Genomic DNA, 14,336 nt, shown 5'->3' with positions numbered 1-14,336 from the left:
CAAAACATGTGGCGCTAGGTAGCTAAAAACGCTAACATGGCTTACCTGTGTCGTTGTCTGGTCAAAATTAGTCTTCAATGGCATTAAAACGATAAAACGCTGCTGAAGTTAATCCATAGCCTAATCCAATGTGTCTGTATCCCTTTGAAATGATTTCTGATAATCCATAAGCAATAAACCTGCTTTTCCGTTTCCAGATGTCAGAGCGAGAGATAGGTTCATTCTGATGCAAACCTGAATGCGCAAAGCCCCCACTTTTTTTTTGACTGTGTGGGGAAATTCCCCTTCGATTCTATTGGCTCTAACGGTCAGAAAGAGATGTCAATCACCAAAATCGACCAATGGGTTCCAGAGAAACGGTAAAAAAACGGGAAGATATGGTCATTTGTTCTGGAAATGTCATTTTCAAGCCTGAGACCTGAAAAACAGGCTCAGGGCTAAACAGGTTAAACTTAATTGCAGTTCATTCAAAAGCATAAAAATTGTTTCTTTGGCAAGTAATGGTGAAGCCATGCGAGTAAAAACTCTTACTTACACTTAGGTTACTATACTACACGCTCTAGCCAACACAAAATAAGTCAATGCGAAGTGTCAAATAAATAGGCTGTCTAATAATCCTATTTTTGCCATGCAGTTGTTTTGGTCTTTTCATGGAAAATGTAGAATATTGCAAGACCTTCACCTGTGGCTGCAGACTCTTTTGACCTGTACTTGTTCTGAATAGGAAAATAAGTAACATACTCTTATATAAATAATATGAGCCAAACTCTATTGGGCAAACGTCACAGAGCTAATTTGTTAAGAGCAAAATGAATCAATTTAAAGAAGCAGAGAATTGTTTTGAAGTGGGCAGGGTTATTGAATTCAGTTTTATCTATACAACACACTCATGTTTAAGTAGAAACAGCTGAATGTTATGCACTGTGTAGTATGCATGAAGTACATTTATTTATAGGTTGTGTTTTGTGCGTGTGCTCGCCTGCTGTAATGCTGTATTTCTTGCAGTGTGTGCTGAGTAGAAACAGCAGGTCAAGAGGTTCATGTAAAAACAATGAAATGAGAAACCTCTTACGTCTCAAAACTAATCTAATCTACTTTCTAAAAATGTTGTAATTCATTTTCACATTTCTTCTCTCAATCTTCTGAAATTCAGGGACTACATATTTTATTTTTCATTCATGCCGTACAATTTCTGCTTATTTTCAAATGTTCAATTTGATTTGCTTTGCTTAAATTATTACTTAACTGTCATGTTATTTCCCACATTAACTCAAACTTGATACAGCCCCTCCTGGAATGGTAACTCTGAGCTCAAAGAGATATAAATCTTACACCTAAATGATCGACTACCAATCCAACTCCAGCATGACATATTCATTTAAAGAGGCCTTAATATGCTTTTTGGAGTTTTCCCTTAATATAATAGAGGTTTTCATGCATGGATGTAAAGGCTAAAATCCCTGTGTTCCCTCAATAGGGAGTTTCTCTCCCACACACACTCCCCCCCTGCCTGAAACGCCTCCATTGGACTCCTTTGTTTAATTCCAGAACATAGTGACATCACGATGTAACACTCACGCTTCTATTGACTAGCGCTTCAACACATTGTACATGAAAGGTTAAACGGTTGACTCATCACAGCAGAGCCGGCCAGCTAACCAATCAGAGCAGACTGTGCTCTGGTTTCAGACAGAGGGTGAAAAGAGGTGCTGCAGCACAGGCAGTATGAGAAGCCCCTTTAATACATCTGATACTCATGATGTTGGGCAACAAGATCTCTGAACCTCACACACTTGTATGTGGGCCCATATGCTACAATACACATCAGTTCACACTTCACAAATCACACAAACTTACACAAAAATGCAATTACAGTACAGCCCCACCTATGGGGACACAGCTATAGTCTTTTGAACCTTTTAGGAAACAGACAAAGCTGTCACACACACACACACACACACACACACACACACACACACACACACACACACACACACACACACACACACACACACACACACACACACACACACTGCATTTAAAGCACTTTTTATAACTTCCATTTGTTGTAAACATGGCAGTAACATGAACAAAGTCATCAGAGGTCAGACTTGGACATAAGGAAATCCACATTTCTTTAAGTCTTAGTACAACAAATTGAATAAATGTGTTGGCTCAGTATGTGTACCCTCTTGGCTTTGTGCAACTTTCGACTGCTCTCTGTGGCATGCTGATAAACACAGCACTTTAATTTCAAATAGGAATCAGTGTTGAAATATATTTTGTTAAACTTGTGTTACTATCATTTAACCAGGCTTAGATTTTTGTTTTTAATTCACAAATTCAGCTAATTGAACGTGCCCAGAAATCCATACATACAACAAATTGGGATAATTTATAATTCGCTTTCTTGACTTGTTAGAAGAGAAGATGATTACCTCTCTAATGCCTGTAGGTTACATCTGGAGCTACAGCCAGCTTTCTTTATTGAAGCATTTGGGGCCTTTGGGGTTTCCCTTCTCCTGTAGTGTGTTGTATAGGTTTTTGTGCATGTAGATGGTCTGTAAACACTAAATTCCCCCCCCCCCCCCCCCCCCCTCCCGCCTGAAACGCCTCCATAGAGTGCCACAGTGCCGCGTCCTAAAACACGGAAGTATGTTAGCATTTTACCACTTCTGGTTCCTTCGACAAAAACCAATGCAATGCAAAATAGCTCGAAATAAGGTCTGTGGTTGACACAAATTGAAGAGACAATAATTATAAAAGTAGGGTGGACATGTGGATATTATCCGGCTGAACAAAACTTGATCTGTCTCTTCAATTTGTGTCAACCACAGACCTTATTTCGAGCTATTTTCCAAAATCCTATGGAGAAATTGCATTGGTTTTTGTCGAAGGAACCGGAAGGGCAGGCAGTATAAGGAAAATAAAGAGCTTTCTGAACATTAAAGCATGGAGACATGTCACAGTAGAGGAACAAAATACTAATATGAACCTGAAAATGAGCACAATACGTCCTCTTTAAGACCTGGGCACTTCTCCCACCACTGCCTGTGGATGTGCGTGACTAACCTGCAGTGCGTGGCCGTGCTCTCCTCCAGTCTCCTCCCCAGCAGGCGAGCTATAGCGGTGAAGGAGTTGCTCATCCTGTAGATGTCTTTCCCGCAGCCGCCCAGTAAACACGGGTAGCGGTCTGTCAGCGCTCTGATCTCCAGCAGCAGTGTGTGGTGAAAGCTGTGGTCCATGTTGCCCAGACAGGACACCAGGTACACCAACGAGCCATGAGCGTGAGCCTGGAGAGAGGAGGCAGCACAGGGAGGAAGATAACATATTCAATTACATTTTATTTATATCGCCAAATATCACAAATTAAAAATGTTTTACAGGGGACTTAATGACAGGGTAAAACATTTAACTAAAATACAACATCCAATTTATGTGTAATGTGAATGTTTAAAAAAATAAAACCAAATAAAACCAAATATAATAAAAATTAAAAATAATAAAATCAGCCCTGGAGGATGGTCAAGGCAATAAAACAAAGATATCAGACCCAGGAGATTGTTCAATGCAAGCCTGAGCCAGCCCTAATAATAAAGCTTTGTTTGTCCCAGAATAAAACTATACAAAGATAGGAGAAAATCTCTAAAGAGTTTTATTGTTTACAAAACATTTGGTTTAGTGTTACTGTTTATTTCTATTCTTGTAGGTTGCTTCTGAGTGTACTGAAAATGACTAAAAATAAGGCAAGCTTTAAAAGCATTGTTTCACTACGTGTCTTTCCTAATTTGCTACACATCAATGTTTTTACTTTAAAGCAGTTTGGGGTGTTTTTGTGAAAAGTCTTTTTTTTTTTTTTGTGTGTCTCACACACTTGTATGTGTGCCCATATGCTACAATACACATCAGTTCACACTTCACAAATCACACAAACTTACACAAAAATGCAATTACAGTACAGCCCCACCTATGGGGACACGGCTATAGTCTTTTGAACCTTTTAGGAAACAGACAAAGCTGTCACACACACACACACACACACACACACACACACACACACACACACACACACACACACACACACACACACACACACACACACACACACACACACACACACACCATAAGAGGTGATGATATTTTGATTCACTGGAGGGGATGTTTTTGCTCAGCCCTTTGGCCTGAATGTAATTTTAACTAAGAGGCAGCCAGGAGTCAAACACACACACACACACACACACACACACACACACACACACACACACACACACACACACACACACACACACACACACACACACACACACACACACACACACACACACACACACACACACACACACTCCTAGACAGCCACACACACATACACACACACACACGTATACACAAAAGGAAACTAGACAAAAAAAAGCAAACTCCTCCTTTGCCTCTGGTTAATTGATTACATCTGAAAAGAAATGTAAACATACATCCGTTGCACATGTACGCACACATTAATGACACCATACATAATTATTGCTAAGTGCTTAATGAGAATCAAGCCCCTAGGCGCTGAGGATATGATGTCACAGGTGGTCTCAGCTGGATGATGTCATCATGCTGCTGACCTGCAGAACCCCCCATCTCAAGGGAGGAGGATTACACGGAAGGGTGGATATTCACATCCACACATCTACAAACACACAGTGACACAAAACAATATACAGCGTCACCCACAATTGAGAACATAAACAAACTTGGAAACACACATGTCACACATGTGGGAGTGAAGCAGGACAAACAGACACACACTGTAGTTCATACACAGGGTTTGGAGGGTTACTTTAGAAATGGGTCCATCGGCCCAAAACATTTCCATTAGGAGACAACAGTTTCAAAAACAATGCAAATATAAAAACACAACTATGCCAAAACACATTTACCAACTTCACAACACATGCAAAGTGTTTACTAAAAGCGATGCGTAAACGAAACACCGCAAGAAGCTCAAAACACTAACCAGGGGACACTCAAAAGTGTCGCAAACAGTTCGGAATGGAGCGCTTGTTGGCGTTTGGGTATTATAAAGTTGGTCAGTTCATGCATTTTAAAATAAATTATGTTTACCTTCATAGCAAGAAAAACAAATGAAGGTGGAGTTTTATCACTTCGAACCACTTCAGTCACCTGGAGCTCGTATAGTTTTACTTTACTGCTATTAAAGCATGTAGAAGATATCCAGCATAGTCAAGAGTTGTTACAGTTTTCTGACAAGAACTAAAATACACTACATTTCTTTAAATATGATCTTTAGGGAGAAGATTGATACCACGCATACATAAGGCTAAAGCCAGCAGCCAGCTATCTTAGCATCTCAGCTCAACATAACTCAGGTCAATCCGTACAAAACATTGCCGTCTTGTCCGAGGTTTTACGAGTCAGTTTATTTTGTCTGTCAAGAGCTTATAGATGAAAACATGTCGGGCATGGAGAGAGCTTCTCTTCCTTTATAAACAGTATTTTTGGGGGTTTGACAACTATCACATTCTTTGCTTTGAGTGTTATCCATCTATAGCTTTATTTATGGTAACGTATACCATTAAGCGAATTAACGGATTACCAAAATTGTGTAATTATTGCTTTTAAAACCGTAGAAATCGTGAACCTGTTTTACCAGTTAAATCAGACCCAAATGCTGCAAAACATCTTATTTTACATACAGCTAAAAGACTTAACTTTGTGTACATGACATGAAATGAATACGAACTATGAAAATAAGGCACATAAAAAAAGACTATTGTTTTATTTTGATTCAAATGAACAGATAATTTCCATGTGAAGCACAGAAACCAGCTTTGAGGTGGCAGTGTGTGGTTGGTGGTGGTGGTGGAGAAGACGTTTTGTGATGGTTACGGGGCCGCCATGTCCTTGCATGCTATGAATCACTCTGTAAATATGCTCCTAATGTTACACAAGTCCATATGTGCAAGAGACAGAGAAAGTATAACTCACTCTGGTTTTACTTTAATGCCAGATGCATTAAAGTGTGTTTTATATGTTTTTGTGTGTGATAGATTCAAATCGAGGATGTGTGGCCAAGCTGTCGTTCTCCTGTCCTCTCAAGGGCCACTACTGTCTGTACGCCAAGTCCTGCTTCAACATGACCAGCAGACAGCCTCATCTCTGGATTCACATCATGCTGATGCATCTGCAGGTGAAGAGGAAATAGGTTTTTATGAATGACAAACAAAAAATGGTCTGTTCCACTGCGTACCAACGGCTGGAACTGCAGCGACAAAAACGTAAAATGACAGAAGCACTGATCGAGGTTTTTTGTAACTGTCCAAGTCTGTTCACATTTTCTTTTTCTTTTACCAGTCTTTAAACACTGCAGAGCCCATACCGTGTTCCTGTTAGTGTTTACTTCCTGTCTGTCTTCTTCTGCTGTTCCCTTTATTGTTTACTTCCTGTCTGTCTTCTTCTGCTGTTCCCTTTATTGTTTACTTCCTGTCTGTCTTCTTCTGCTGTTCCCTTTATTGTTTACTTCCTGTCTGTCTTCTTCTGCTGTTTCCTTTAATGTTTACTTCCTGTCTGTCTTCTTCTGTTGATCTCTCTGATGTCCAGCTCTCTGGGTGTTTCTCAATGTCGAATACGCTTGCTTGGTATCACACGTCTTCCGAGTCACTTGCTTCAGAAGCGAGGCAAGAATACTTCCTGGCATTCGGAAAATAAAGAGTGGAACAGGCTAGCAAGTGTGCAGGTGTGCTTCATATGAGAGGCACCGCTTTACATTTTCCGCCACAGATTTGGGGAAATTGGTCCGTGCGCAAAGCATTGTGGGGATTTTAAGACCGCAGAGTCTACACGTGCAGCCTCGAAATTTTTCGCTACGAAGTACGCCGGGCTCGGTAGAATTCCAAGTATGCTGGACATTGGAACAGTCCTTTGGCGGCACTCGATGACTTAGTATGCTTGAAATAGTGGCTCTGGAGCAGCTTTACTCGACATTGAGAAACACCCCCTGTCTTTTAACCTCTTTCGTTCTCTTGTTCTCTTTTTCCTTTCTTTACTGGGGATAGTTTAGCCGTCATGAATCTAAAGTTTTGTTCTATCCACAAACATAAAAATAAATATTCAAAAAGTATTCCACTGTGTTTTCTGATGGACAAAAAAAACTAATGCTTGTTGTCCACAGATGACGTTAAATTGACATGTTTTTAATATCAAAATATGTTAAAAGTAGTTTTGTTTTACCAACATTTTATCTACCTTTCCTCTGTGTTTATGTCATTTTCTTTTGACCAGAGTAAGTCCAGTGTCGCTCTGTGCTCCAGGGATGAGTGTGTAAAGAAACTCGCTTCTCTTTGGGAGAAGACGCAGCTGAAAGGAGCTCACAGCTTCCCAAAGGCCATGACGCAGCAAACCACCCCACACAGGAAGGTAATGAACAACAGTGTGTGTCTGCAAATATGTGTGTGTCTGCGAATATGTGTGTGTGAGCTTCTGTCACCGGCAGAGGGAATGAAGTCATTGGCAGTAAAAAAAATCTCTTACCTAGGAAAGCTTGAAAGTTCAACATCCACTTTGTTTAAACATGGAATGCACTAAGTGGACATTTCTATATACAAGGCCTCTCCCATCATCTTAATCGTGTGTGTGTGTGTGTGTGTGTGTGTGTGTGTGTGTGTGTGTGTGTGTGTGTGTGTGTGTGTGTGTGTGTGTGTGTGTGTGTGTGTGTGTGTGTGTGTGTGTGTGTGTGTGTGTGTGTGTGTGTGTGTGTGTGTGTGTGTGTGTGTGTGTGTGTGTGTGGATCAAGACAAAAAGAGAGAGAATATTTTTTCCTAAACATTTCAGAATCTTTTTACACAGAGGGGACACATGTTGATGTAGAAAAGATATGACAAGGTGGATTTTGCATAATAGGTGATCATCTTTGGCTTCTCTAGCAAAATATGTCCTCTTTAAGAAACCTTGTTTGAATAACACAGATTATGATGTAAATTCAAGACATAGATCCTGTTCATGGAATCTCCCAAAACCATCTCACTGAAAATATATCTGAAAGAGCAGATACTAAGCATGTAAGTTGATTTTGGGCTAACACATGCTTTACAGTTTCCTGAAACCCACCCAGCTATATGAAATGTAACATGTTTCACCTGCAGCTCTGCAGAGTCTCCAACTGTTTCTGAAACTGTGACCTGTTAGTGCATTCTACCTTTCACACTGACTTCCATAAAACCCACCCTCCCTGAAGTCTAATCACTCTGCCTGGTCCTAACCTTACAAGCCAGAGTACAGTAACTACACATGTTACACAGCAGGGGAGAAAGTAAATAACATACATCTGACAGACGACACATACCACACTGCAGTGTTACCATAAGATCAGATTTTACTGTTAGAAGGAAGGAACTATGCTTATAGGGCTTAAGTAATGCCATATGTGTGCAGGTACTATTGTGAGAGTGTGTGTGTGTGTGTGTGTGTGTGTGTGTGTGTGTGTGTGTGTGTGTGTGTGTGTGTGTGTGTGTGTGTGTGTGTGTGTGTGTGTGTGTGTGTGTGTGTGTGTGTGTGTGTGTGTGTGTGTGTGTGTGTGTGTGTGTCCGTGTAGGCCCGTGTGTGGGTCAGTGTGTGTGTGCCCCTCATAATGTGACATGCTAAGTGGTCGCTAGGAAATAATTAGACCAACAAAGAAAACACAGCTGTGGTTTGTCTTTCTCTAAACGCTTGTTGTGGCTCACATCGAGCAGCTCTGGTTGACATATGGAGAATGAACATACCCATGTATTCATAAACACAAACTCATTATAAGATAATAATAATAATAAATCACACAGATAAAAATAACTCCACTACACATTGAAGTCCTGAGTTGATAATGTTACTCAAGGAAAAGTTTGTAGGCATTAAATAATTATTCATTATAAATTAATTTAAGAATGGCTAAGCAGGGATTTACTGTTGGTTATAAAGGGGCCCTATTGTGTTCATTTTAATGTTCAAAAAGCTCTTTATTTTTCTCATACCGCCAGTGGCGATTCTAGAGATTTATACATGGGGTGGCAGAGGGGTGGCAGGCATATATTGTAGGGTGGCAATTTTTTTAGGAAGCCCACCTTACTTTGTACTTTATATGCACCCATATACAACAGTTTTTTCAACACCCAAGTGTGATAAATTCAATATTTGGTCTACATACATGAGCATTCCACTTTTTAGTACATTAAAACAGTGTTTCCCTTGGGATTATTGTAGCAGCAGAAATGTTGCTCATCCCAAGCAAGCCTTCTGGGGGGGTATCCGGGGCATATCCCCCGGGTCAAAAATGTTGAACATTGTTAATTCAATCTAATCAATCTGAGGCACTTTGAAAGCAAAATCAAGCCATAGGAATGATTTAGAAATTTGAGGACTTCACAGCACTTTACAAAATTCCAGCATTATCCTAGAAGCAAAGCCCTCCCTCAAAGGCCTGCCTGCCAAAGTGTTTTGTGAGTGCATGTGTACAGAATAGGTTAGACAGGTTTGTGAGAACAATTTCTGTGTGTGTTAAAGTCACAAAATATATACAAGTATTTACATTATCAGTTATTGATGACATTTCACATTGTAAATGCAACCAAAAAAATGCAAAGCAGATTAGAACGTTTTTTGACTCCGTTACATATATCATCTGATTGCTACAGAAGCTGTATGCGACGATTGCTATGCTGTGCAGCAAATCTCTTCACAAACTCATCCAAATTTAAATCTTTCGCACGTTTAGACTCAATACTGAGAATTGCTATACTTGCTAGTCTGTTCTCAGTCATGGTAGAACGCAGGTGATTCTTGATCAGTTTAAGAGCTGAAAAACTCCTCTCACATGCTGCACTGGTAACAGGCAATACCACAGCTATTTTACATAACCTGAACATCTCAAAGAATACCTCCTTGTATGGTTCCAAAAAATTAACAAATTCTATTAAACTGGACGGACTTTTTCCATGTGTTGCTTGTCGATCTAACAACCTTCTAGTCTGGTGCAGTTCATGTTTCAGATCCTCTACATTTGACCCATATGCATTTGCTAATAGAAAAACTGCCTCCTCATTTAAAAAGCTGCTGCTGGATGGATTTAGGGCCTGGACACCCTGCATGATGTCACAGTTTACGCTAGAGAATCGTCTTCTCATTTCACCAACCATACAATCAATGATGGGATAAAATACCTTGGTGATAAAAGACCTCTTACTGTCCGATTCTGTGTGTTGTCCTAATGTTGACATGATAACACTACCTTGAAGTCTTTGTGTTATTTGCCTTGCCCTTTTAAAGGTGTGAGTCGTTGAAATGTCAGACTTTTCACAGGTGGCTAGTACCTCATTCCACAGCTCATCAAAGTATGTCTCACTGCGATAGTCTTCCAGAGTCTGTCTGATGGTCGCAATTAACTCTACAGCTTTAGTAAGGTCAATCTGTGTTGACTGAAGCATCTCTGACAAAAAGTGTGTGTCCTTTAGTACCTTTCTAAATAGTACAAGACATCCAATAAAATTTAGATCGATCTGAACTAGTAGACCTCTTGCTTCAACCGCTCTGTCCGGATTGTCCTCCTCTGAAATATCTTCCAGTACTTGCATTACAGCAGGCAACCTATCCATGACATTGCGACAAGCTGTATGTCTGCTGGCCCATCGAGTCTCGCTGAGACGTGAGAGTTCCCTTACTTGACCATCATACATCTCTCTCTGCACATCCAACCATTTAGGATGGACATAAGATCCTGACATAAAAATATACAGTCGCTCTAACAATGAAAAGAAATTTCTTGCATCAGGAACAGATTTCACACTGTCTACCATCACTAGGTTTAAGCAGTGGGCACTGCAATGAACGTAGAATGCATGCTTGGCTACTTCTCTTATTCTGGCTTGGACACCAGCATGCTTCCCACTCATAGTTGAAGCACCATCATAGCCTTGCCCAACTAGGTTTTTTTTATATTCCAGCCCATACTTCTCTAAACAGCCAATGATCTTCTCTGTTAAACTGGCAGCATCCAGTTTATCTGCCTCTTGAAACTCTAGAAAACTCTCCTGAACTACACCATTATAATAGTACCGAAGAACAAAAGACATCTGCTCCATTTTCTTTACATCTTTTGTTTCATCAACAAGAACAGAAAATTGTGCACTCTCTTTAACCTCTTTGATAATCTCCTCTTTAACCATATCTGCTAAACACTGCAGTATTTCATTTTGTATCAGGCTACTTGTGTATTTTGCATTTTTTGCTTGATTTTCCATTCGTTTTTTTAAAAACGGATCATGCTTGCTCAGGAGATCCAACAATTCTAGGAAATTTCCTCTATTGTCCGCCTCGGATGATTCCCGGTGACCACGCTGGGAAATGTTTTGAGTGGCAGTTAACAACAGGACTTCACCAAGTGTGCGTATATATTTCTGGTTTTCGATTACTTTTTTACTTGACTCCTCTTCCATCATTCCTAACATTGATGAGTTTCTGTCTAGCATTTTCTTATTCTCTGTCCATGCAAACATAGCATTAACATGGCTCTCTGATTTAGCATGTGAACAAAATCCACTGTCCTTAAATGTAGCTTTCTTCCAGTTAGAATAACCATTCATAGAGGTAAACACAGTCCTAGAGGCATTAGGTAAAGAAAAGTGTCTACAAGCAAAGCAATATGCTGCGTCTTTTGACTGTGAGTATTCCACCCAGTTATGCATTTTGTACCAGTCAGCATGGAAACTTCTCCTTGCACAACCTTGCATCGTCTTGGGAAAGCTCTCCAGCGATGGTTGTGTCGGCCCATCCCCTCTGTGTTTGGAAATGTCTGGAAAAAGATAAAATAAGGAGGGAAAGTTACTCTATAATAACTACCCTGATAAGCCCCAAGATGTATTTAACTACATTGATTCATTGATACATTGATTAACTACATTGATTCATTGATACATTGATTGATCTACATTGATTCAAATCATACATGGCATTTACTGTACTGTGGCTTTGATAAAATGTCACTAATTCTGTGCTGATATATGTATTTGATCCAAATGGTAAATGGACTGCACATATGGGACTTCATTTGCAACTAACGGTACCCAACACACTTTACAATGGCCTCTCATTAAGCCATTCTCACACACATTCACACCAATTGTGGTAGCTTTTTTTCAAACGTAAGGAGCTAACACTTGAATGGAACCCCCCACCCACCAAAAAACATACCATGAGGACCAGCTGTAGCTGCACAATCTTCCACTTCTGTCTCAGACTGTCTCTCTGCACAGTCATCATTGACACTTTCTGGCTCTGGCTCAGGCTCTGGCTCTGGATCAAGGCACTCCAAGGTCTCTGTTGGGGTATTTTTTTGTTGTGTAGGAGAAAAATAAAATAAAATAAGATACTATAGGTAGCAATAATAATAATAATAATAATAATAATAATAATAATAATAACCCTGATGGTCAATGTCACACTTATAGCACTTTATTTGCATTTAACAGTACCCAAATCACTTTACAATGGCTTCTCATTTACCCATTCACACACCAACGGCAGTGGAGTTTCTCAAACGTAAGGAGTGAACACAACTGGACCATAACACAACAACAAAAACATACTGACCAGCTACGCAGATCTTTTCCACCTCCATCTCAATGAACTGGCTCTCTGCATTGGCAGATTCTGCCTCGGGCTCGCTCTCTCCTGCTCTTTTCTGATCTGTAGCCTATTTTACACAAAAAGTAGGCCATTAACATAATACATTAGCCCTAATGTTACTGCACTGTAGCTTCGTTTAAAATATCACTACTTGTGGTGGTATATTGAAATATAAGATCACATTTACTGGGCTGTGACAAAAAGTGGAAATCCTGAAAATAGAAATACTGTAGCAATGTAATTAACTAAATTGTTAACTGGGACACTTCCTAAGTTCTTTTAACTGACCACACAAACTATGTGGTAATCTATACGATTTTATGTTAAGTTTTGTAGTGTAGTAGTGTATCCCTTATTTTAACCTAAATTAAGCAAATTTAAAATACCTTTCATTACTCTTATAGTAAATGCAATGAAATCACAAATATCCCCCTTTTATATAAAAGTAGAAAGTGTTTACTATGTAAATATTAAATGAAATTACAGTCAAATAAAATATTTCAAATAAAAGGTTTCTCTCTGCATCAATGAAATTACCTACCTAATGCATATTTTGCATTACCGAAATGCTTTACTCCTTTAAATAAGCAACCTCTGCTATGCCACCTTAATAGTTAGCCAGCTTTTTTGTAACATAAAGAAAATAAAAGGAAAATATAGCACTGGGCTACAATACCACGAGGACCAGCTGAACTAGCTAACTAACCTTCCCGCTCTAGCCTCAAGCTTCGAGTGGCAGAGGCTGTCTGCACTTGGACCCTCATGCTCCCTCACATCACTAACCTGCTTCTTTGTGAGGATGAAGCTCCTGATGTCACCCTTCCTCTTTGTGGTTGACGACATGGCCTTCCTATAATTGAAACAAGTCATATTCAAACATAAATTAAAGTTTTTATGTTAAACATACATTAAAGTTTACATGTAACGTTAAGGTTCGCCTTTCTGATGCTACACACAGAAATTCTGCTAGCCTTAGCCACCACTAGCATACTAGCTAACGCCAAATAGCAAACTTGTTAAGAACGTTTCATAGAACTACAATGATATGAAATGCCACAACATCACTTGGTTTCAGTTCAAAATGTCAAAGGCTTGCCAGTAGCTGGCTAGTTATCAACGTTATTCAGTTAGCTAGCGCCAGCTAGCTAGTTACCGAACTGGCTTCAAAAGCTATCTTGTGGCTAACCGTGACATGAGGTAAAACGTAGCTAGGGGTTAGCCACATAATAGCTATCTAGCCTCATCACTCGGTAGTTAATTCTGAAATCGATAACAACACAGCATATTCATCCAGAAACTACCAGTTACTAGTACCATATCTCTAATAATAATAATAATAGTTTATTTTGTACAGCGCCTTCCATCTATGAGGAATTATAAACGTTTCGAAATCACATTACACTTTGACGTTACCCACCTGTGAACAGACTCCATCTGACAGCTTGTGTCTGCGCTGACTCCACATCAAGGCAAAGAGATTCTGCGATATGGATGCAACCATTCGTGATGGGGGGGGGGGGGGTGTGCACCAACAAGTTTCTTTTTCAAATTTGACATTCTGCAGTTTGACACCGATTTTGGATTGTTTTGAATTTGTTTTGATCTTAAAACGATATTAATAATAATTATCCAATAAATCATCAGTTGGTATTTTTTGACTGGGGTGGCAGGTGGGGTGGCAG

At 39.7% G+C, this 14,336-nt stretch overlaps 2 protein-coding genes across 5 annotated transcripts in view; one reads left to right on the top strand and one right to left on the bottom strand.

Moving 5' to 3' along the window:
• The window catches only part of veph1 (ventricular zone expressed PH domain-containing 1), a 93,571-nt gene that overhangs the window by 55,490 nt on the left and 23,745 nt on the right, over window positions 1-14,336 (top strand). For all 4 annotated transcript variants that reach the window (XM_079679261.1, XM_079679262.1, XM_079679263.1 and 1 more), the window contains exons 10-11: window positions 6,054-6,193; window positions 7,285-7,419. In XM_079679261.1, coding sequence (XP_079535387.1) covers window positions 6,054-6,193; window positions 7,285-7,419 — 275 coding nt within the window. The remainder of the gene's footprint in view (window positions 1-6,053; window positions 6,194-7,284; window positions 7,420-14,336) is intronic.
• Window positions 9,844-14,111, bottom strand: LOC307037300 (zinc finger MYM-type protein 1-like; the record flags this gene model as incomplete). The annotated part of the gene is made up of 6 exons (XM_079678071.1): window positions 14,072-14,111; window positions 13,438-13,504; window positions 12,619-12,721; window positions 12,220-12,345; window positions 10,344-11,821; window positions 9,844-9,855 (listed from the first exon to the last, which is right to left on the bottom strand). The coding sequence occupies exons 1-6, from the start codon at window positions 14,086-14,088 to the stop codon at window positions 9,844-9,846; spliced, it is 1,803 nt and encodes a 600-aa protein (XP_079534197.1). The 5' UTR covers window positions 14,089-14,111.

The sequence above is a fragment of the Notothenia rossii genome, assembly GCF_949606895.1.
Source record: "Notothenia rossii genome assembly, chromosome: 4".
In the NCBI taxonomy this organism is placed as follows: Eukaryota; Metazoa; Chordata; class Actinopteri; order Perciformes; family Nototheniidae; genus Notothenia; species Notothenia rossii.
This window is presented reverse-complemented; position numbering and strand designations above follow the sequence as displayed.